The sequence below is a fragment of the Sturnira hondurensis genome, unplaced genomic scaffold (genome assembly GCF_014824575.4).
Source record: "Sturnira hondurensis isolate 20B ecotype Veracruz unplaced genomic scaffold, ASM1482457v3 Scaffold0007217, whole genome shotgun sequence".
Taxonomy (NCBI): Eukaryota; Metazoa; Chordata; class Mammalia; order Chiroptera; family Phyllostomidae; genus Sturnira; species Sturnira hondurensis.
The window spans coordinates 1332530-1356880 of NW_028079848.1; the positions used below are offsets into that span (position 1 = coordinate 1332530).

General features: G+C 51.3%; 2 protein-coding genes across 4 annotated transcripts in view; one reads left to right on the forward strand and one right to left on the reverse strand.

Annotated features, from left to right (window-relative positions):
* The window catches only part of SLC30A7 (solute carrier family 30 member 7), a 47319-nt gene extending 45185 nt beyond the window's left edge, over positions 1-2134 (reverse strand). The window contains exons 1-2 of the mRNA XM_037051319.1: positions 1871-2134; positions 1568-1669 (exon numbers count right to left, since the gene is read on the reverse strand). Of these exons, the coding sequence (XP_036907214.1) occupies positions 1568-1669; positions 1871-1950 (182 nt within the window). The 5' untranslated portion in view covers positions 1951-2134. The remainder of the gene's footprint in view (positions 1-1567; positions 1670-1870) is intronic.
* Positions 2135-2254: 120 nt separating this feature from the next.
* Positions 2255-24351, forward strand: part of EXTL2 (exostosin like glycosyltransferase 2) — a 69325-nt gene continuing 47228 nt past the window's right edge. The window contains exons 1-6 of one of the 3 annotated variants that reach the window (XM_037051320.1): positions 2259-2929; positions 3063-3225; positions 5914-5981; positions 7123-7553; positions 8147-8217; positions 10988-11641. In XM_037051320.1, the coding sequence (XP_036907215.1) occupies positions 5974-5981; positions 7123-7553; positions 8147-8217; positions 10988-11476 (999 nt within the window). In that variant the 5' untranslated portion in view covers positions 2259-2929; positions 3063-3225; positions 5914-5973 and the 3' untranslated portion in view covers positions 11477-11641. Of the gene's footprint in view, positions 3226-5913; positions 5982-7122; positions 7554-8146; positions 8218-10987; positions 11642-24351 lie in introns of those variants that run through there. The other 2 variants (XM_037051321.1, XM_037051322.1) reach the window with 2 other exon arrangements.

A 24351-nucleotide genomic window follows, 5' to 3' on the forward strand; every position in this document is an offset into this window, starting at 1 on the left:
GCTTGCAGCAGGTACCATACGCAGAAGGAGGGTGACATCCCAAGATGCATATATCTGATTCCCAGAGGGTTAAAAACAGTTGTGACATGTGTTAAGATGTGATCGTTTCAATATGCATTTTACGCCCAGGTCATTAAACCAATAACTGTCATACTTCCTAAGTATTGTTGACAAAACTGAATTCACATTTGCATTGAAAAGCCCACTTTTTGTATAAAAGTATACAGGTCATAAAAACGGGTGACATTATCTAATGTCATTGCTCAATTGCAAAAGCAATAAAGATCAAGGACAGTGACTGTCTGTGAAATGAACCTTAAAGGACAGAGACTGAGTTTAATTAATAGAAAACAAAGAAGGGTCGAACAGCTAATTTGAGGAACTCAAGAACACCCTGAAGTTTTATATAAAATGTTGAGTGTTGGTTTCATCAGATTCTCAAATGGATATGAGCTTTAAAGACGAATCAGTACACCTAGAAGTGTGGTGATCATATTGTTGAACAATTTTATAGGACCTTAAGTTATTCAACAGCAAATAACTACATAATAACATTTCCTTTCCAGAGTTAAACTGGAATATACCCCTTCCCAAAGCAGTTAAATAAACAAACAACAAAGATGACACCCAAAACCCTTGACTCAAGAGATGTCAGCTTTTACCTGTCAACAAGTGAATCTGAAAAACTAACTAAGCAAACAAGAACAGAGGCAGAATGACAGACACAGAGAGTGTTCTGATGGTTACCGGATGGGAGGCGGGTGTGGGCAAAGAGGGTGAGGGGGCAAAGAAGTACAAATATGTAGTCACAGAATAACCCTGGGGATGTAAACACAGTATAGGAAATGGAGCACACTGGTGGAGGATTGTCTGAGGGAGCAGGGGGTGCTGGGTGGAGGGGGACAAAGGGGAAAAACTGGGACAACTCTAATAGCATCATCAATGAAATGTAATAGAAACTGCAAGGGGTTTCCTACTGCAGTCAAGACCAGAGGAACAAAACCATGAGACAGTTTCTGCATAAAATTAAAGAGAGAAGAGAATCACACGTAGTTCTCCAAATGTCCGCTTTATAAACCTCTTCCCTGTTGCAAGAGCTAATAACAAATTAAGTAAAACCTCTCAGATATGCCCTCTCCGGAGTCTTAGGGGTGAAACACAGATGCCACTCCCCCACAGACGGGCAAGGACACTCCCCCACGGAGGCAGAAAACAGGTTTCTCCCAATTCCAAGGAAGTGGGCAAAGCTAAGACGTGGGGTTGGAGACCAAAGACTCTCTCTACCTGCCCAAATGAGGAGGGGCCTTGCCACTCTTGTTTGACCATGAGTAGGGGGTAGGGAAAAGAAGTGGGGACCCAAATCTTAAGACCTGCTGCTCGCGATGGGCCCGGATGCTAAGAAATGTAACCATGCCAGGCTGGTATGTACAAGACAAAGTAACTGGGCAGGAGAGGTGTCGGCACAGCAAAACCTGAACCTCCTGGCGAAAAGCTACGTGGCACTAGGCAAACAGCTTGGAATCCGCCACCCCATCGCTTCCGCCCCAGCCCTTCCCGCTTCAGTTACCAGTTGCTCCAGATGCCGTAGAGTAGTTCAACAAAAGCGAAAGATAGGTTCAGGCACAGGAAGAAAAACAGGTTCCGAGACGTCTGGTCCGACAGGATAGACCTGGCACGACAAAGTGGGGAAGCGCCCGAGTCAAGAGGGTGCCGGGACCGGACGCTGGGTCCCCTTTCCAGACCCTCCCAGTCTTCACAAACGAGGGTGTCTCCGACGCCCCCTCCCTGGGCCTGGGGCCATCCTCCGACCTGGGCCTTGTCCCCTTCCCCGTGCCGGACACCCACTCCCCGCAAACAGGGCACCCCGCACCTAAACCAGCCCGAGATCTTGCCCAACAGATTGAACTTGGGTGGTTTGTATTCATCGTCTTTGATGGACAGGGGCAACATCTTCAATGCCCGGCGAAGGGCCGGGTCTACTCCCCTCTGGCAGTGGCTCCGTGGGTGACAGTAGTGACAGCGCTTGCGCCTCGGACGGAAATCCCTAGCGAGCCTGCCGGGCCGCGCGCAGCTGGGAGACAGACACCGACACACGCCCGGGAACTCGCCGACTTCCGGCCCGGGCCGCGCAACGCGTCCTGGGACGGGAAAGGGGGCGGGGACGGAGGCGGGTCCTGCGCCATGGGCGGGGCTTACGGCCGTCGCCCAGTGGTTGCTACGCTACGGCCTGGGGGGCGGAGCGGGATGGCAGGTAGTAGTCCACTGTCCGGACCTGGGGAGCCACCTGCGTTGGGGAAGAAACTCCTGGGGGGGACTAGAAGGGAGGGGTTCGCGGCCGCCGCCCCGACCGCCTCGCCCAGTGTTCCGGGATGCGCTGCGCCCGGGGCCTGCCCTTTCGCCACGTCTCCGATTAGAGTTAATTCCCGGTGCGTGCCTCAGCAAAGCCCGAGAAAGCGGCGCGGCTTGTCCTCTCGCCGCGGTTCCGCAGGTAGCGCCAGGGATGGCCCTGTGGGTGCATTCTGCGGGCCCCCCAGTTTTTCAGGTCCTACACAGCCGCCCCGGAAAAAGTGGGGCCCTTTCGTAGGGCCACGAGACGGAAATCGGGAGATGTGCAAAGGAATGTGGAAGCGTTTGCGGGGAGCTGCTGCGAGCTCGCGCTCATTGAGGGTTTAGTTGGTGCATTGCTCCCCCAGTCTCGGCCCGCCGGTACCCCTAGGGGCGCCCTGGACCGTTACGGGCTGACCCTCCCCGCTTGTTACGAGTGCGGGAGAAGCCAACTTGTCCCAGCCTCCGTGGGGCGTCCGGGGTCATTAGGACACGCCTTCGGGAGCCTTTCAGGACTCCGTTTGGGGGTGGTCAGGTGCATCACGTGAATGACTGACGGCGTTACCTTGGAGAAGAAACGGGGCAAAGCAGGACTGGTTCGAAGGTGGGTTGGGAACTGGAAAACCACGCTTCCTGGGAAGGGCCTGCGCTGCAACAGGAAGTAGAGCAACCGCGAGGGCGGGCCGGGGACATTCCCTGCTCCCGGCGCTCACGCCGAGGGCGCCTACTCCTCCCAGAGACCTGCCGACGCCGCAAAGCGAGCGGGATGCGCGCCGCTGGGTTTAGAACGACTCCCGCACGTACTTTCGCGAGCAAGCGAACCGCCCCTTCCGTTTCGTAACAGCCAAGCTGCGAGCAAATACCTCGGCGACCCCGCTGCAATTTCTGCTCTTGATTGAGGTAAGGAAATCGCACAAGGCTCTCATGTTCAAAATGTTTGCAATGAGGGTGATGCGTGTTTTGCTTTGGTTCTTGGAACTTTGATGGTGGAGAGGGTAGTGGGTGGGTGTTTTATTTTTGAAAATATAATGTGTGCATTCTCCGATTTAAAAAAATGTTCATGTTCATTAAAACTGCTGTGCAGAAACAGCTAGATTCCAGAAATTAAGTTCTGGAACGAGCATTTTGAATTTGCCTTTGTTGGCGTATATTTCATTACCATTTTAACTCGTGGAAATATTTTCAATTAGTGGCATTTACTTGTGTTTATTAGGAAACTTTTATATTAGCCATAGACTCTGAATTTTACTCCAGCATCAAGTGGGTGCAAGCCAGGTTAAGGATAGGTAAATACTTGCATGGTAACTGAGTTTTTCTGCAAAACGGCTTTATTTCAAATATGATGCAATTTAGGGGGCAGAAAGAAGGTCTGTAGAAATAACCAAATTTCAGCAACTGATTTCCATAACGCACAGTCAGCTGCAACTTAAGTCTGTACTTTTGTATTATTTACCTTTGAAAATAAGCTGTTCAGTGTAGTCATTACCACAGGGAAAGGGGCGAAGGGGAGGTAGGAGAGGGTAAAGGGGATGAATGCTGATCGAAGGAGACTTGTCTTGGGGTGGTGAATACAGAGTGCCACCATCTATAATACAGACGATGTATTAATAGATTTATACACCTGAAACCTATGCAATTGTATTAACCAATGTCACCCCGATAAAGGCAATTTACAAATAAACAAATTGTGCATTTTATCCTATATTGATTGCTATAAATGAGAAATTGCTCCACTGGTTTATGGAGAAATCTGTAGTACCCCCTTTCAAATAGTTTTAAGGCAAGTTGGAGAAATTAAAGTTTCATTTTATTTATATTGGCCTCCTGGGACTCCCAAATTCCCCTGCCTCCCACCTCAAAAATATGAGATAGGTTTTCCTGTGACTGGGAGGGCCTGCTCCTTTCCAAAGTGTCAATGCCACTCAGAGCTTTCAGCCTTAGAGGGCACAATTACCACCTCCAGCACTAAAGGCATTTCAGTGGAAACATAAACTGAGCGCTGTTTAGATCAGGAAAAGTTCTGTGAATGGAACGTGCTTGTGTCTCACTTCTTTTGTCATCGTGAAGTAGTATTTGTCCGTGTATGTTAACCATTATGTTGACTAAGCTGAAGTTACTTTTTTTCACTCACTCAGCAATCATTTAATGAGTGTCCACTGTGCACCAGACCCTGTGCTGGGTCCGGGTGTGTGGGGGTCGTGGAGGGGGACAGGGGGAGGGAAGGAAGTGGGTTACAAAGCCAGAGAAGTCCAAGTTCTTTTCCCAGAAGGAAGGAGCTCGCATGAGGGTCAGGAGTAGTTGACAGGCTCATCAGTTGCGAATTTTAGAACGGTGATGCGCTCGCATGCGCACAGACCCGCCCAGGGTACAGGGAGGAGGGGCCTCCAGCGCTCGGTGAGCCGGTGATGCACGCTGAGCTGTCCTTCTGCCCTTTCACAACTTGTATCATGAAAGAGCATGATTCTGGAAAATCCAAAATGATTCTTCAGCTCTTTTCAGGTGGTCATCACAGAGGCAGTATCTTTAAAGTCTCCAATTAGATTCTTAACTCCTTTTTATGCTACAAGATTAAATGGGTATATAAGATTACAAAATATATGATACTGTGACGAACGTTTTAAAACTAAGTGGGTTTCTACTCTGATATATTTAATATCTGTTTATATCATCTCCTAATTAGTTGCATTAGGTTAACTGTGCAGACTACATGGGGTGGGGGGGGGGAACCAGTTTTTTTCACATGTGTGACGGAGGCTGTGAGAAGTGAGAGCAGAAAGATTGAGGGGCTGACTCTCATCTGCAGCCAGGGCTCCAGCTGCCTTCCAGTGACACGCAGCCAGGAATAGGAAGGATGCCATCTGTCATTCCTCAGTCCTCGACCCTGGCATTTATTTATTTTTTTAAATTTTGTTTACTTATTTTTAGGGAGAGGGGAAGGGAGGGAGAAAGAGAGGGAGAGAAACATCAATGTGTGGTTGCCTCCCATGCGCCCCACACAGGGGACCTGCCCCCCAACTCAGGATTGTGCCCCGACCATGAATCCAACCAGTGACCCCCCTGGTTTACAGGCCAGCACTCAATCCACTGAGCCACACCAGCCAGGGCTCAACCCTGGCATTTACCTAAAACCTATTTTAGGTCCTGTGGTTTTTTAGACACTTCACACTGAGCGCCCTGTGAACATTTAGGGGGAAAGGAGCTGTGGTAAAGGACAAAACTACAGATGCTTAAGAACCTGGGAACGGAGTATGAGCTCTAGCGACCAACACATTCAGAGACTTTGCTCCAGCGCATACATTTTCCGGTTTCTGACGTGTAAACACATGAGATAGGGGGACGCTCTGAGCTAATTCTGCTTCTGGACACTCGAGAGAAACATGAAAACAAAAATGTAGCAGTATCGGCAGCCACCTGTAGGAAGACATTACCTCCCTCGTTGCCAAAATGTAATTTTTAGAACACAGCCTAGCAAATTTTAATTTCTAGAAATATTTCACAGCCTGTGGGCAATGGTGATAAAAGCATTTTTAAAAAATTCCTGCTCGTTGACAAAAACATCACAGAACGTCCTTTGATGTCTCTTAATAGCGTCAAGAGAGCCTGTTCCTATCAATTACTGAAGCTGGAAGGAAGAGGATTGAAACCACCATGAGGAGGTGAGTGACGCTACATTTCGCTCTGTTGGAGTTGTGATACAGTACACCTTTGCCATCTTGACTGGTTTTAAGGGAGCCGTTCACTAGTGGTGAGTATATTTACATTATTCTAGCTCTAGATGTTTTCCACCCTGCAGGACGGAAGTTCGGTACCCAGTACAGAACCCCCCGTTCGCTATTCCACTTTCCGTCACTGTGAAATTGACTACTCTCACTTCCTCAAATGAGTGGAGTCGGGAGTATTCGTCTTTTTGGTGTCTGGCTCATTTCATTTCGCACGGTATCCGCAAGGTTCATGCATACTGTAGCACGTATCAGAATGCCCTCTCTCCCTCCCTGCCCCCCTCTCTAAAAATAAATAAACATGAAATCTTTAAGAAAAAAAAGTCTCCAGACTTTACCAAATGTCCCCTGGAGAGCCATGTTATTCCCGGTAGAAATCTCTGGTGTAGAAGGTGCTAGAATAACAATGTCAAAAATAGCTGAAAGGGCGTGCTCCCTCCCTGTGAAGAACTAGTGAGTTAACACGTGTGCACAAAGTGTCCTCAGGGGATGTCTGGTCTGTGTGATGTGCGGAAGGCATAGCACACGCTATGACAGGCAAAGCACTCAGTGCCTGGTCTGGTACGTAGTCAGCCGGCCGTGACTGTTTGCTGCCACCCTTACCATGTGCTCCCCGTGTTAGGGTTCTGCATATGATCTCATGTGGATGAAAGTTTGCTATCGAAGAGTCAGTGTGAAGTCGGTATGCTGCAGTGCGGTAAACAGCGGTCGGGACATCCGGTTGTACACTTTACACGTGGGTGGTGTAGATGTCAGTGGTATCTCAGCGCAGCTGTTCAATAGATGAGTGTGCTGTTGGAAAAAGATCTCAGTTTTAAGTTTTTGTGATAAAATGAGGGTACGTTTTGAAATACACGGCTTAACGCTTCCTGGTCAGTGTAGAAGGTCTGTCTGCAGTGGCCAGGGCGGCAGGCCAGCACGGAGGGTTCCTCCACGGGCGTTGCTGTCTCAGGCCCAGGCCGGAGAACCAAAATGGAGTCAGCAGAAATAAGATGCATGGCTCTCCTCCTTGAAAAAGCAGAAACCGAACATGGAGACTGGTGGGAAGGCTCACAGCTCGTCTCCGTGCCCCCTCCAGGTGGTGTTGCCACGTCTGCAGGCTCCCTGGCAGAGTGCTGGGCGTCCGGGCCACGCGCCTCTCGCTCGCCCTCGTCCTCGCCTTGCTGCTGGTGGCCGGGGCTCTGACCGCCTTCCTCCCGAGTAACAGAGACGACAAGGTGCTCGAGCTACGGAGGGCAGCGAAACCGCAGGGCAGGCCGGTCCGGGACTCCTTCACTCTGGTCATGCAGACTCACAACAGGACGGACCTGCTGCTGCGGCTGCTGAACCACTACCAGGCGCTGCCGCGGCTGCACAGGGTGATCGTGGTGTGGAACAACGTGGGGGAGAAGGCGCCCGAGGACCTGTGGGATTCTCTGGGGCCACACCCCGTCCCCGTGGTCTTCAAGCCGCAGACAGCAAACAGGATGAGAAATCGGCTCCAGGCCTTCCCGGAACTGGAGACCGAGGGTGAGTTGCCGCGGGTGCCCCACCTGCCCACCTGCTTGTCCTCATTGTCCAGAGAAGAGCAGGGAAGGTTCGTCGCAGGAAAGCGCGTGGAAAGGCTGACGGGACAGTTTCCACATGTCAGGAAGCAGTTTCCTGGGGAGGAAAGCCCGGGCCTGTTGCCCAGCGAGGAGCGCGGAGGTTGCGAAGGAGCTGGGCCGGAGTTACACACCCTCGCATCACAGGAGGCAATGCGATGCCGTTCAGCTCACACGTACCGTATTGCTGGCCACCCTCATCTTCCTCCCTTTCATAGCAGTTTCACGAGGTTCCAATTTGCTTTAAAGAATGGCAGTGTTATTTATTTATAGGTTCATTAGTTTCTATGGTAATGGATGATAACCGCATGGTAATTTCCTCCTCAGGCAGTTATAAAATCAATTACAATTTGAAGAACAACTTCCTGCTACACAGATCTCTCCAAGGATACGTATTTCTTTTTATTCACTTTTTGGAGAATACCTCATCTGAAGGTTCCGTACAAACCCCAGTACACCCCGCTCACTGTGTCTTGGCTTCCACACGGTCCGGTTCAATTGTTCTTCCTTTCCTTTCAGCGGTGCTAATGGTGGATGACGGCATGCTGATTAGCGCCCAAGACGTTTCGTTCGCTTTCTCCGTTTGGCAGGTAAGGCTGCTGAATGCCTTGCGAGGCCGTCAGCACGGAGCCCTGGCTGGAGTCTAACCAGGGCAGCGCGGTTTAACGTGGGGGTCGCCCAGCACGGGGAGGCGTTTGTGATGGGGTCCCCTCGATTTCCCGCGCTCAGTTACCCCGCCGGCGGGGCGCACCGTGTTGCACCCGTGTTTGACTGATACTTGGGATTCCGGGCGGAGGAGCCGGAGCTGCCTTCCGGAGGACAGCGTGGACGTGACCCCTCGTGTGGTCGGCAGAGGTGTTTCCCGCAAGGCCACCTGTGTGTCTCAAACAAGAAGTGCCCTTTGTGTTCATATGGTATATAGCCTTCGTTAGAAGGAAGCGTGTGGTGCAGCCACAAATTTAATCCTGATTCTGAGGCCACGGTTTAGAAATGAGTACCAGTAATTCTCTAGGCTCCATGGAAGTGCAGTTGGTTTGTTTCTTTCCTCCTCAAACCCTGGCCGGGATAGGCGGGCACAGACCACCCACTGCCCACTGTTGTGTAGGAGCCGGCCTTTCCTACTGAGTATGTGTCAGTGGTCACCAACTATTAGAGGTAGAGGCCACACACCCATTCCCTGGAACCAGACTGCACACACATGCACAAGCCCTGTTCAACACGTGGACACTGTGCCCCGCAGTGAGTGGTCTGGTTGCACGACCGTGACCCACCCTGGTTGGCTCCCTGGGGCCAAGCAGCATCAGATGTGAATGGTGAGCGGTCACAGGACTCCGCACCTACCGGCGTCCTCAGACGTCAGCGTTTAACCTGGTGCCTGTGTTCTGATCAGCAGGCGGTCTCCCCGCCGGTGGTTTTCCCAGCCCTGTAAATAAAAGCCATGTACCCAAAAAGTCCTCACGTGGTATCCCAGCCATGAGATTTTTATTTCAGGCAAAAAAATCAACTTCCCTAAAACATCAGGGGTTTGGGGCATGGTGGGGGGGGAATATGAGGACTGTGGTTTATTAGAACAATACAAGTAAGCTGTAATTAAAGACAGATAAATACGATTTCAGGTTTTAATTGTAAAAATGCCGAGAACAGTTGCAGTCCACTGCCCCAGACGATCAGACTGCTACAGCACATTGCCACCCATGTCCTGCACAGTGTGACGGTGTGGGTACAGTGACGAGCAAGACCAGACATTTGCCTGTGCCGCCCCCTGCAGCCCCCCACTCCCCCTGACGTTTCTGCCGTCCTCTACCCCATGCACATCTTCCCCGGAACCCCACAGCCTTTGTTTCCTGTCCCCCGACCCTCCCTTTGTCCCCAGCAACCCCATGGCCCCCCAGCCGCACCCCAGCCTTTCCCATGGCCCACGGTGCCTTGTTCACAAGTCCCGTCCTTCCCTGTCTGGGCTGTGAATTTTGTTGTCTATGTGAGAGCATCCAAACTGTGGAGGATTTTCGTGACAATTTACTGGAGCCAGACAGAGGCCAGGCCGGGAAGCACAGTCTCAACAGACTGAGAAAAATGCCTCCTAGAACGGCGGTTCGCACCCTTCGTGCATTTTGAGTTCAGGAAGGTGGGACGGAGCCAGGTGGGGATTGGATTACAGCAGCGATTTTCACCCCTTGTCCTCTCCCGGCACACATACATGAATTACTGGAATTCTGCAGCACACCAAAAAACTACAGTTTTTGCCAGTCTGACAGAAAGAATAGGTATAATTTTGATTCATCCACAGCTATTGTTGGGTTGGCTGTTCCCATTTTTTAATTTGACACCCTAAGGGGAAAAAAGAGGTCAGTTATTGCATGTTTAAAAAATTCTTTCAGGTCAGATATTGCATGTTTTAAAGATTCTCTCCGCACGCCAGTTGAAAATCGCTGGATTACAGGCTACTTAAGAAGATGTGCTCTCTGAAGGGTGGCTTCGTTTATTTCAGAGGAGGGTCCCCCTAGGTGCACAGAGATGATGGGCGGGGCTGGCTTCAGGCGAATCTCAGCCTTTCACTGAAGACGTGTTACCGGCCTGGGGCCTGACTGCACACCCTGACCTGCCCAGTTAGGGAGGCAGGATCCATCAGCTAAGGCTACTTTCTGTAGAACGCCTTATGGTGCCCACCCTGAAATGGGACAGCCCAGCCTGAGTGTGTGTGTGTGTGTATGTGTGTGTGTTCCTAGTTCAGTGTCTGTTCAGTAAATGAGTGAAACTCAAATTATTTAGTCACCGTCACCTTAAGGTTCAATATTGCTGTTTTACCACTTTCCTTCCTTCAGTCATCCTGACACACACACATGCACATACATGTTTTTAAGAAGGAAACACCCAGCCTGAAAAGGGATAAAAATCGAATACTGTCTAAGTTCAACAGTGACTTTCAGGGACATTGGCATCAGCATGGAAAACCAGTAACATCATACCTGTAGATCCAGAATTTTATATACCCCTTAGAGATGGAAAGTTTTTCAAAGTAATCACATGCTGGCTTCCTGTCTCCTGGGATAAATAGCATTCACGAAGTCAACTCTCTGGGGGCAAGCTTTGAAGAACCAGACTCTGGTGACGAGAATGTATTAATAGCAGATGATATGTGCGTTTGGAGATTGTGGGTGAGGGTAGAAGTTTGGGTTGTGGTGGAACTTGACCTGTAAACTTACCAGGATGAGGATGTGTGAGGTTGCCCGGAGTCATATGGAATGAGGAATAAAAAAAGTTGACGATTGGCTGAATTCTCCCTGTACTAACTCATTGCCCTTTTCACCATGTCTGCTCCAAGAAGTAGCCCACTTACTTGTTCTTTCTCCATTTGTTCAGCAATTTCCTGATCAAATTGTAGGATTTGTTCCTAGAAAGCACGTCTCCACTTCGTCGGGCGTCTACAGTTACGGAGGCTTTGAACTGCAGACCCCAGGTTTTGGGGACGGTGACCAGTACTCCCTGGTGCTGATCGGGGCCTCCTTCTTCAGCCGCAAGTACCTGGACCTCTTCCAGAGGCAGCCCGCGGCCGTCCGCGCCCTGATTGACGAGACGCAGAACTGCGACGACATTGCCATGAACTTCCTCATCGCCAAGCACATCGGCAAGGCTTCAGGGGTATTTGTGAAACCTGTGAACATGGGCAGTTTGGAAAAGGAAACCGCCGGGAGCCACTCAGGAATGTGGCACCGAGCCGAGCACTTTCTGCAGAGGTCCTACTGCCTCAACAAGCTCGTGACCATCTACGACGGCATGCCCTTGACCTACTCCAACATCATGATCTCTCAGTTTGGCTTCCCGTACGCCAACCACAAAAGTAAAGCGTGAGAGTCCACCCAGCAGAAGCAGACCTCACACTGCTCAGCATCTGAGCAGCTCCTCCTGGTTGACTGTTTTGTATTTTTAAGCAACACGGTGAACTTTTATCTACTCCAAAGTTCAACCAAGGAAAAAACGTACAGTGCTTCTAGGGTAGAAAAGTCACATGAACTTTCAAAAACCAAGGAGCTGGGGCATCTTCTTGCAAGGGGTCTTCATCCAGGAATGTAACTCCTAGGTGGGCAGCTTGAGGATTCGGTCCTTCGATTTCTCGGACTCCCGGCCTTTGCCTTGAGGCCCCAGAGCGAGCTGTTCGCAGGATCGTAAACTGCAGGGAAGCCTCTCCTCTTTCTCCTTGAAGGACGCTCGCTTTCGCTGGAAGCCTGAAGCGCCCCTTCGTAAAAGCCATGTGAGGAGAGACTGGTCCCACTCCCGTATCAGAGCCGCGACCCGGTGCTTCCCTGTGGCCCTCCCAACCGGCCTGGCCCAGTTTCCGTGCAGCCCCGTGCTTTTCTCCCTGTTCCTCCGTCTGTCGTGACTGTGAGGGTCCGTAGGACAACGTCCAGTGTTGTGCTTGGTCTTCGTGGGCGTTGACTGTGTGGGTCCCTGGGAGGGGCAGCCCATGATTTTATGCAACTCAGTGCTTAACCGGATTCAGGTGGTGCATTTTTGTCCCTGAATCGGACCTTGAGATTGCACATTAATCCTTATGTTTTCCATAACATATGTATTGTTTTAAGAAATGTGTACAAAATAACATCTGAAAGAATGTTGAGTGAGAACTGGCAAAACTAAAACCCTTAGTATCAAAAGATCTTTATTTTGGGGACATAGGTTATCTCATGGATACTCAAGAGTTGTGTGTAGTATACACACAGTCCATTTCTGGCATTCAGGACTTTTTCCCCCCCACAAAAACCATCTAAGACACTGTTCACCATTGTGAAATTTGGGTTACGCGGATACAGGAATGAATGGGAGGTCTGCGTGGTCCTGGAGGAATGCTGTGGGGAGTCTGCCCCGGGGCGCCCTTGCGTTGCCCGCTCTGTGTTCTGCGGGCCGGGACCTGTGCTCCATTGGGCTGGTTTGGGGCTTGCTCCCCGCCTGCCGCGAGGAACATAGAGGCCACTGTCTCCCAACCGCCCCTCCCCCTCTTCCGTCTCCACCTCCGCCTTTCATAATGCCCTTGTATTCCCACAACTGCAAAGCTGTGAAAATATTGTCCTAACCCTGGTTTACGTTGCAACAGTGAGGTCTTTGTGTCGTTGGTTCAGTATAGTTTGTTCCTTTGCCTTGGCCCACGTGTGCGTGTCTTAATGCAGTCAGGTAAAGGCGGNCCTTGCGTTGCCCACTCTGTGTTCTGCGGGCCGGGACCTGTGCTCCACTGGGCTGATTTGGGGCTTGCTCCCCGCCGGCCGCGAGGAACACAGAGGCCACTGTCTCCCAACCGCCCCTCCCCCTCTTCCGTCTCCACCTCCGCCTTTCATAATGCCCTTGTATTCCCACAACTGCAAAGCTGTGAAAATATTGTCCTAACCCTGGTTTACGTTGCAACAGTGAGGTCTTTGTGTCGTTGGTTCAGTATAGTTTGTTCCTTTGCCTTGGCCCACGTGTGCGTGTCTTAATGCAGTCAGGTAAAGGCGGCAGGACGCGGGCCCCGCTGAAAACCTGTCTCCTTAATTCTCTGCTCGGTTCAAACTCGGGAGTGACGTGTGGCCTCCTGGGATTTGCAGTGTCAGATAAATAATAAAGCGGAATGTTAGCGATCAGCTGAAGCCGACCCACGTTTCTGCGGTCAGTGTTTTCGCACGTTTTTAGGGCGTGTTCCGATGTGAGGCACACGCGTTAGCCACATTCCCGAGTGGGCAGATACTCCCAGGTTTCCCCCCACTCTGTGTTCGTGAACTTGTCTTCAGCATCACGTAAGCTAACTATATCACGTTTTCCGGACATCAGGGAGCAAATATGAAAACACAGTGAAGCGCAGTCGGTGTTACAAAGACTCGTGCGTCGTGGCTAGGATTTCACTGAAACGCCTCTCCTTGCTTGCCTCTTATTAAGCTCAGGCCTAAAACTGCATTAGGGGAGAAGGCGGCTTGGGGTTACGTGTTCCAGCCGGGCACTGGGGTCTCCCATGCTTCCTAGACGTCGTGTTTACTCATCTTCTTAGAGCCTCCGTTTCCTCATCTGCCAAAATGAGAGTCATGTCTACCCCGGGGAGATAGTGGGTGTGAAAGTAGCCTTGGCCTTCAGTGTGCTGCCCATTTGAAATGGTCACGAATCTGCTGGGATGTGTCATTGATGACAGGTACAGTGAAGTGTACAACTCAGCACCTCGGTGAGCCGTTGGAGTCACCAGGTGACATATTCAGGAAACCGCTCCTACGCAACCGTGGGCAGAGAACCATCACAATTTCTGTTTCTTTTTTTTTTTAACTTCAGGAGCCCTTTTTCTTATTAAAACATGACAACATGCATACTCTAGCAATTTTGGCATAATCAGAACAGCGTGAAGAAGAAATTAAGGCCCCAAACCACATTAACAACAGCTAAACATCTTTGTGTCTCTACCTCTCGACTTTTCCAGGCATATATTTTAAGAGTGCGGCATATATTTTTGTCTGGTATTTCATTGGCCAGATAAGCCATCATCTATGTAATCGATTATCTTACCATTTTATTTGGTAATTTCTTACTGGTGAAGCATGTGGGTGGGTGTCCTTGCCCTCGAGCCTGTCTGTAGGGACTTCTTTCAAGTCCAGCCAAGACCTTCAGTGGCTGGCTCTGTTGAGTTTCGCACGTATTTTCCGAGTTCCTGACACCTGTTGCCACACGCCTCCAGGAGCATTGTCATAGCTACGTTGCTACCACATCTCAGGACACCGTTTCCCATCAGACTTGCGTGCGTTGCATAGCACTGCACGTTTTCTCTCTTTCCCACGGACAAACTGCTCAGATGACACGGGGTTTGGAAGTGCATGGGCCATGCCAGGAACTCTATGTTAAGGAGGCTGAGAACACAATGGGCTGTCAAATCCAAGACTGGAGGACAGAAATCAGGAAGATTGAAAATGCTCCTAGAAACATCACCCAGGCTGGAGTTCAGTCGAGGAGTGACCCAGGAGTAAGAAATGCGAAAGCCACACACACACACAAAAAGTTCACACTTGTTCCTTTTGCAGAGACCCAGGCTTTGGCTCCAAGATCAGGAATGGATAAGTGTGTGCGTGTGCACGTGTGTGTGTGTGTGTACATTTGTGTGCATGCACCCACATGCACCTTTGGTGACCGTGGGAGGGTAGGAGGTACAGGAAGGGATGGAACGGGGGGAGGGGGTAACGCTGGGGTGGAGGAGGGGTGCGGGGAGACCAGGTCTCACCGGGTGCCGGGCCGTAAGTGGTGAGATGGGACCCCCCCCCATGCTGCTGCAGAAGCCTGTTCTTACTGTTCTGCCGGGGTTCGTCCAGCTTTCCCTTCTCTCTCCATCTCTGTCTCCCTCTGCTCCCCTCCCCCCTTCTTCACTTCCTCCTTTTCTCCTTGTATGAAGACTCAGTATAAAACCCTAATATTTTAGAGGCATATGAACTTTATTTTCATTTAAGCATTATCGTATTTTTTTCTTTACATTCAGTGCCCTAGACGCCCCCACCACCACCACCCCCAGCAGTCACCACACTGTGGCGCATGCCCATGAGGCGTTTTTCCTTTTTGCTCTCCATCCCTCCCAAATATGTTCAAAAACACTCTTACTGCGATGGAATGCAGAGAACACCCAGTACACAGGAGACCTGCACTGAACCCTGGCTCCACCGGCTTCCTGGTCTGCCAGATGGAGATCGTGCAGGTGCCTTGCAAGGTCACGGGCAGCCTGCAAGGGCACTGGCGGCCTTTGATTTCGAAGGGCAGAACGTGCAGACATGTTGCAGTGATTATCGCTGGTGTAATTCGGTGACCCCAAGTCTGATCTGAGAGCCAGACCTTTCCCCAGCTCAGGCTTGTTTCTCACTCTCGATCTTCTCGTGCCTCTTTCCGTTTTCACATCTGTGGGAGCAGGTGTGGGGCTGCCGCTCCTGGGTGGTACCTTTGAGCACGCATGTCTCTGCAGCGCTGCAGAGCAGTGTTACATAACACAGCACGCATTTCAGTGACACATTTCTGGTTAAAGTCAGAGGGCTGAGTGAAGGTAAGCTAGATAGAGAGCCCCGAATCCTGTGTATGTGTGTTCAGGTATTTTATGCTTTAAATAAGAAACTTAATAAAAAGCTAGTGCAGCCCTGGCTGGTGTAGCTCAGTGGATTGAGCGCGGGCCTGCGAACCGGGCGATCGCGGTTCAATTCCCAGTCAGGGCACATGCCTGAGTTGCAGGCCAGTTCCCAGCAGGGGATGCATGAGAAGCAACCATACATTGATGTTTCTCTTCCTCTCTCCTTCCCTTCCTCTCTAAAGATAAATAAATAAGTAATCTTAAAAAAAAAAAAAGCTAATGCAGACAGCTTTTATACAGGGAGGGACCCTGTCATGGGAAAATGAGGAAACACTGGTGTCCTATCAGCTAGGGAATAAGTTATGTAAATCCATCTGGGTCTCAGCTTCCCCATATACACAAGAGAGGGGTGAACCAAATGATCAGTAAGTTTCTTTCCACTTGTAAGATTCTTCGGCCCTAAATCCGCATGTGGAATTGGCAGGTTTTAAAGGAGCCAGGTCCTGCCTCTTGACAAAAACACAAGTTGAGCTCAGCTGAGCTCTCTCCCTCCCCACCACCCAAAACCTAATTTCCCGGGAGTTGTCCCTCAAAGTGAAGACTGACTACTACAACATCACTCCTGTTGGACAATTTTAAGACAGAAAGGTGCGACGATGGTGGGACGATAAAGGAGAAGATGATGATGGAGACACTGTTTGGTGGAAAGCGCCGACCATCAGAGGTTAGGATTTGAAAGACGTTCTGCTTCGTAGCCAAGCTCCTGTTGCCACCAGTGTCAGTGAAAACCTAGGGAGACTCATGGCCGGCCCACAGCCCACTCGAGCCGCATGGACCGGCGAGTCAGAAGCACCAGGCACAGCCAACCACTTTTTAAACCCCGAATACAAAGACAAGTTTTAATGTTTAAAACTGCTTTTTAAAAAAATTTTATTTAATTCTCGTTCAGGTACAGTTTTCTGTCTTGTATTCCTAGCCCTGCCCCACCCCAGTGCTCCCCACCTCCCTCCCATTTCTGCCCCCCACCTTAGTTATTGTCCATGTGTCCTTTATACTTGTTCATAGACTCACAAAACTGCTTCTATCGACATTTGTAGCACAGTGTTTTCTGGAATTCACCACGTTACCAGCAGATGTCAGTGTAACCCAATTAATGAACGTCTTTCATGCGTTAAATGCCTGCCAGTAAAGGAATGAAAATAATCTTAAAATAGCAGAGTTAAAACCCTATTCTCGATGTTTTCAGTTGAGAATACCTTAAGTGGAGCTACAGAAAAATATCAATCCTTCAAAAGTTAAGTCCCCAGGGGCCCTTGCCTAGGCAGACCCCGTTACGTAAGGCATAACTTATCTGTGAATAGTTATCGCATTCTGTGTGACAGCAGCATTTTCAGGGACATAAAAGACTCAGTCTTAAGTACAAAAATGCTGACCTGTGATAAAGTCTAAGAATAACAGTCTTAAAAATTCACACATCGTGGACATGACAGCCGAATGAAACTCCTTTGTCCCTGGTGACAAATTTACAGGCCCTGAGTTCCTGAAGAGCCCTAAATCACCCACAGCGTGGCACCGCCTATCTCTTAGGACTGGCCCTTGCTTTTCGCACACGCAGTCACTCTGATGGGGGTGACAGCCTCGCCTCTTATGAGGGAGACACGGACGCCCCACACCATCTCTGGAGCGACCCTGCAGTGCGTATACGCCACGCCCCCACGTCCGGGGGCTGATGACCAATGTTTGGGGAGGGCCCGCAGCAAGGCAGAGCGACAGGCTGCAGGTGACCCGCGGCCATGCCCGTCTCGGGGTGTCATGCCCAGCCCTCTAGAAATGCTTCTTCATCACCCAGGGAGGAAAGGCCCTTCAATGCTTTTGTGACACGCTTGGAGTTAAAGCTCTCTTCCGGCCGAAGGATCCCTCCAGCAATGATATGGGACACGGCTAGAACTACACTGAAGTTAGGGTGAAATAAAGAAATAGGAATCCAATTCCTTTTGTAAAAAGCAAAGAGCAGTTTTTTGTGGTGTTTGACATATGGCCTTACCACAGAACCCACCATCCCAGGCCTAGGTATTTACCCAAGAGAAATGCAGCGATACATCCACAGAAGACCTGCACATGGTGTCTGTTAAAGCTTTACTCTGGTTCATCATCGAAGGCTGAAAACAACTCAAGCTTCCGTCAGCCGGTTAAAAGGTGAACACACTGTGGTTTGTCCACGTAATGGGACGCTGTTCAGCGATGAAGAGGGACAAACCCCACTGACACACGTGGCAACAAGGGTGACTCTCAGCTCAGCAAGCCTGGTGCAGGAGACCAGGCTGCGTGGCGTGCGACTCAGTGTATGCCTCACTCTGGGAAAGGGGAAAGTGTGGGGACGGGGGTGACTCTGTGCATTTATCAAAACACATAGAGCTATACTCCCAACATTGGTGAGTTTTTATTTCATGTACATTTTACCTCATGGAACCAGACTTTTCTATAAAAAAAAAAAACGTGAAAGACTCAGGCACATACAAAATATTCCTACTGCATTGGCAGTAAAATTTATGAGTAACCGAGCCGGGTAACAAGACAGCAGAGACTTCACATCCGAACTCTTTCCCTGGAATAGCAGGCCCAGGACTCTGGTGTTAGCCGGCCACACCCTGTGCACGACCTTGGACGGAGCCTTCTCTCCATCTCAGTGGGCTTGCTGTTACAGACATCGCATTAAACACTGGGTGTAACTGCTTTAACCTTGAACTCCTCAAACTACATTTATCGTCCCAGGAAATCTCCACCTTGCTGGTCGTTAAAGGGAACCCCAGGTCGAGCCTGTCATCTCTTTGGTGGAGAAGCAGAGTTAATAGTAACTGTAGCCTGATTGCCCACTGTTCCTTTGGAGAGAGAATTACATCATCTGGCCAGCAGGTGTCGGGGTCTCCTCTGTGAAAAACCGGCCATCCTTCATCTCAAAATGCTTTTCAAATTAACATTTGCCTAATACTTTCAGCTGCGGTGGTTACGAACATCGCTTCTCTAAATAAATGCTCAGGGGAAGGAAGGTGTTCTAAATAGTTGCTCTTTTCCTCAGTTTTGTTCCCAGCTCTCATCAGGTGTGGTCGTACAATCTGTGCACCACAGTGGAACAGAACTCCCTTGTTACTCCATCGTAGTTCATGTTCAAGGAGTTTCAGAAATGGGCGAATGGCATTACACACATCACTCATCCCGTCTGGGCAAACTCAGCCTTTAATGCGATTCGCTTTGTGCCCAGTGGCCCCTCCATGGGACGCCTTCCTCCAGCATCTCAGAAACGACACGTCTTCGTGTGTTCCAGGAAAGCAGTGTCCCCATTGTCCTGTGACCATTATGTGTACGGCTGTCTCTCCGCTCCCTCGACGGCTCCCCAAGCCACGAATTCCTATGAGGTCCCAGCGCTGCATCCCCAAGTGCGTCACGTGGGACCTTGTGCCCAATGATGTTGATGGTGAGCAAACACGTACACGAATGATGGAAACAACCGCACCATCTCAGAACACGTGGCGTTTCGATGACCAGGTGGAAAGTAAAAGGCCCGACAGTGCTCAGATCCACAGAAAAGCACGCAGAGACACGACTGATTTCCCTGGAGGAACATTTGGGACATATCCACTTACCAGAACAAGGGCAGCAGCGTACAAAAAAAACCCCCAAAATTCGGAGGACGGCGCATGGCATATGTGACAGATTAGGGGGGAGCCTTAATCCTTCTGTGCCAAAGACCCTTTGACATCTGGGGGAGCCTCTGGACCCCATCTCAGAATAAAGTTTTTTAAAAACAAAATAAGATGACAAAGAAAAACCAGCTACATTTAAATACAGTTTTCAAACTATGTTCAAACAATTTGTTAATAAGATCGCACAGCGGGTTTGGCAACTACCATAATTTTATAAAAGTGATGAGTATAAATGATGTTTTGAGAAATCCGTGACAACTAAAACATGATACGAAAATACACTCTGACAGTCACACAGGCGCTGCTAATCCTTGGAAATTCTTGCCTACGTTCACGAGGGATGAAAATGTGAAATTGCAGACTAGGAAATTAAAGGTGTAGCTTTTCTCCTGACGACATTTGAAGACCCCTCAGGTTCTACGTGCGAACCACGTGAGGGGTCTGTGGACCCAATGTTGAGACTCCCCAAGCCGAGTGAAGTTGGGGTGGCGGAAACGAGGAGTCGTGAAGGACGAGGGAGCAGGAGTGGCCCTGCTCTACCTGCTGCCTCTCTCTCTTTCCTTCAGAAAGCTCAGTGCTGGCTTTCTCACCTCTCCTTTGTGCCAGTCGCCCCCAGAAGCCCTCTCTCCCACGGCTGCCTGACGTCCAGGCCCCATGTCATCCGGCGAGTGTGTCCTGGGCCTTCCCCACCTGGTTCCTCATTGGCTCTTGCACTGCTGACTGCCCTCCTCTTAAAAACTTCTTTCCTCTTTGGGCTGAACCCTCTCTCTCCCCCTCACACTGGTTCCTTCTTGGCCTCCTGCCCTGCCACCCCTTCTGCTCACCCCTGTACCCCGAACTTCTGCCTTTGCCTCCCACCCCCCCACCCACTTTCTGGGGACAGTCTCACTCATGGAGTCTGTATTGCAGCCCCAGCCTCCATCCCGAACCCCAGTTCCCCTGTTCATCTCCGGATGATGTCACTCTTCTTAACGGTACCTGGGGTCCCTCACACTCAGTATTTCCAGAATTAAACGTTTCACACGCGCTGATTTATTTAATCCTCAGATCATCCCGTGGGGGAAGACTTATTAGCCTGAAATTACCAAGGAGGACATGGAAGCAAAGGGAGGGGAGGAGCTTGCCCGGGCAGAGTCAGGATCAGAGCATCCGTGTGCGGGACCCCAAAGCCCCAGCCCTTCTGGGGGCCTCTGGGTCTCCGGTGTTGCCCCTCAAGTCTGCTCATGACGGTGCCGGTGAGGTGCTTCCTCAGAGGCCAGTGGGATGGCCTTGCTCTGTGCCCGTGACCCCTCCGCACCCCCAAGACCACTCACCATGGAGCTCCATCCCCCTCGGAGCTGCCTGCGGGCTCAGCCTGCTCTCCCCCGTCCCCTCTGCTGCCCCACCAGCTGGCACTCCACCCACAGGTGCTTGTCCTCCCACCACGTGCTTCCCTCTCCTGTCCCTGCTGCCTCGGTCCGCTCAGGCAGCCTAACAGAGCACTGCAGGCCGGTGCTTAACCACCAGCAACGTGTTTCCTCCCAGTTCTGGGGGCTGGAAGTCCAAGGACAAGGTGGCGGCAGGGTTGTTTCTTCCGAAGCCTCTCTCCTTGGCCTGCGGACTGTGGCCTTCCCTCTGCACGCCCGCACCCCTGCTGTGTCTCAAGTCTCCAACCCCCCTCTTCTCTCCCGCAAGGACACGTTTCAGAATGTGCGTTATTTCTCATACGTCTCCTCTTACCCCTCCAGACTGAGCTCAGCACCCAGAGTCCTGGGTGTGGCCTCCGGCGGCAGCTTTCGCACTCGGTCCACTGTACTTTTTACGAGGCCGACTGCAAGCTCACGAAGGTCAGGGTCAGCGTCTGTTCCACTGTTGCATCCCGGGGCTTTGCCCAGCGCCTGGCCCCTAGGAGAGGTACAAAAACTTGAGTGAATGAATAAACAGACTTCTCGGTATCAGTCAAACCTTTCCTCACCTACCCTCAATGCCCGAGAGGGAGAGGACAAGTACAAAAAGTGTTGTGGGGCCCTTTAAGTCCCATCACCGACTCCAAGGAAGAATCCTATGTATAGAATCTGTACAGAGTCAAACTTTTGCTAAAATACTTCCAGGAGAGGGACTATAATTAGCTTTTTCCATTTATGGGAGATCACAGTTTTAGAAAGTGCTTTTTTAAATTATTTAATCAAACTATGCCTCCTTGATTCTTTCTGCCTTTTGGAGTTTTGTAGATTTCCACTTCTATAGTATAAATCTCCGAATTCGCGCCAAAGACACAAAATCCAAACTATTTTAAAAGCGGTAAAGGCGGGTTATCGCGCATAGAAATCAGCTGGAACGTCTGCCTTTTTGTTCCAAGGAAACACACAGGCCTTGCTGTTGAACTCGGGTCTTCACAGAAATGTCAGGAACGGAGACGGACAGGAAGACCGGCGGCGGGGCCTTGGCCTTGAGCTTTTCCTGGGATGCGGGAGCGGTGTGCGTGGGCGCGTCCCATGTCCCAGCACACGGGTCAGGGCTCATTTCTGGCTGCGGCATCCGACAGTGGAATGTGCTGGGCACAGTTTCTCCATGGGCTTCAGGTCTGCCGGTCCCCCTGCTGCTGCGGCCTGTCCTCGTCACCCCAATTCTGTGTCGGAGAGGCCAGCGCTGCCTTCCCTCCCTCACCAACTCCTGCTTCTCGCAGATCCTCGGCCATTGGGCACAACCCTTCCTGCCCACCCCCCGGGTGCCGCCACCCAGGCACCCATGTTTGCCCTGTGTTCTTTCTCGCCCCCCCTCCCTCTCCAGTCCTACAGACAGGAGGCCCCGCCTTCACACGCCACGTGTCCCGCTTCCCTTCCTCACTACCCCTCCACCCCGGTTTAGTCCCCAAGGCCTGCCACAGCCCCGGGCGGCCATTACAACCCACCACACGCCCAGTCCTCACCCCTCACCACCTGAGAGGCAGACCCCTCTGCATCCCACACCGGGTCCCCGTCCCCCACACGCCAACCCCTCACGTCCAACCCTTGGCTATATTTGAGCTCCTGCACCTGCCCAGCCACCCTCCACCCCCAACCCCAGCTCCGCTCTCGTCAGCACCCCGCCTCCCTGCAGCCCACCTGCACGGCCTGGTCACATTGCACTAGAGAGGTCTGCCCTCTCCTTCAGTCCTGCGCCTGCCGCACATTCTGGTCCCGATCCGTCCAGGCTTTACTCGTCTCCTTTCCTCTCTCTCCCCTGTCTTTTTTATTGTGCGTTATAAACAGCCGTCGATAAAAGTATATGAACAGTTTAACCGACGATTAGAAAGAGAGCGCCCAGATCCCCGCCACTCAGATGCCAAAGAGGAAGTTACCCAAATAGTGGGAGCCCCCCACCCCCCACCCCCGTCCCCATGGACCCTTCCCAATCAGGTTCTTAGGATGAATTTAACAGGACTTATAATTTAACACTCAGAGTCACTAAACACCGTCTAGCTTTCTCCTGTGGCTCGAGGGTGCGGATTTTATTCTTCCTGCCCCGCCAGAGGCCCTCCAGGGTGGGCAAGGTCCAGAGAGCACTTTGGGACCCCCCCCACCCAGAGCCTCGGCGGTGCTGAGCGGTCCTGCTCTTCAAGAGATGCTGCCCCACTGAGTGTGGACTAGTAAAAGCTTTGCGTGTCTCTGTGTCCAGGAGCTCACACTGTTGCACCTCTCACAGTCACAGGGACCTCACCCCTCTCCCATGGGGCCACGTCCAGCGGCCCAGTTTCACCCGGGGTCCCCTCCTTCCCTCCTCCCCTCCTGTGCTCCCTGCTTTCAGTTGTCTTTTCCTTCTCGCGGCACTGACCTTGCTTGGGAATTTCTCGGGGAGTTTCCAGTTTTGCAAAGCACAATGAGGAGGAATGTCTCGTGGGTGCCTGGAAGTCCATGGCAACGCCACAAAACACCAGGCACTCTCTCCCGTGGCGGTCAAAGCGCTGCTGTACTCACAGAACAGCCCCCCTCCCCCGCCACGCCATCCCCTCGTGGGAAACGCCGGGCCCGGCCGCTCCGTGTGTTCAGGATGAAATCCCTTAGCCAGCGCGGGTGCCCTTCCACACCCTAAAGATTTCCTCGCACAAGACTTCCGGCAGAGACTCCGTGCCAGGTTAGAGAGGAAAAGATATACTGTGCAATTAGGAAATGCACATTCACAACAACAAAAAAGATCTCTGGAGGAACCCTCTGCAGGTGAAACAGATCTGACTCGAGGCCACGAGGCACGGCAACTCACAAAATGCACGCAGCATGCGGCGATGGTCAGAGAGAAACAGCACACAGTCATCCTCGTCTTTGGTCGGATCCGTGAACCCCTGGGCTGGTGGGTCGGATGAGTGTTCTTGCAGGGGAGAGTCTGAGATTTAGCAACAGGAGGGAGGAAATCCACACTTTGGTCCTATCCTAGCCCTTCTACAACTGGGCAGCATTGTCTCGGGGAATTATTTCTGTGGGAGAAGCAGGAAGGGAATACACACTTCTTGAAATGTGGGTTGTTGTTTTTTTTAATATAACAACTTAGTTCATGCGCCAGTGATTCGCCTCCGTCAGGAGGAATAGGAAGGCACCCAACCAGCCCCTGACCGTCAGCACTCGGTCAGCTGAGTGACTGAGCTTCACTGCGAACTTCAGCCGTGAAGAGAAGGGTCATGTGATCCAGAAGATGGCAAGGCTATTTCCGGACCACCCCGATTCAAGGAAAAGCTGCTTCGAACACATAAATGGGGTTCTATATATATACACACCCTCATCCAATGAGGGTGAGTCAGCGAGCGGACAGGCGAGACTGAAATAATCGGGCCTGCCCCTATCTGAGGGCATGTCCTTGGCCAAGCGCATGTCTCCGCCGAGCGAGGGGACCACCGTGTCTGACGCATTGGTTCGGGAGAGAAAGCAGGAGAGTTCAAGTGCCCTAGCCACGACCTCGTCGCGGCTTCCAAGCTCCTTCCTCACCAAGCTGAGCTTTCAGCTCACCAGCCTGGGAGAAGGGCACCCGGA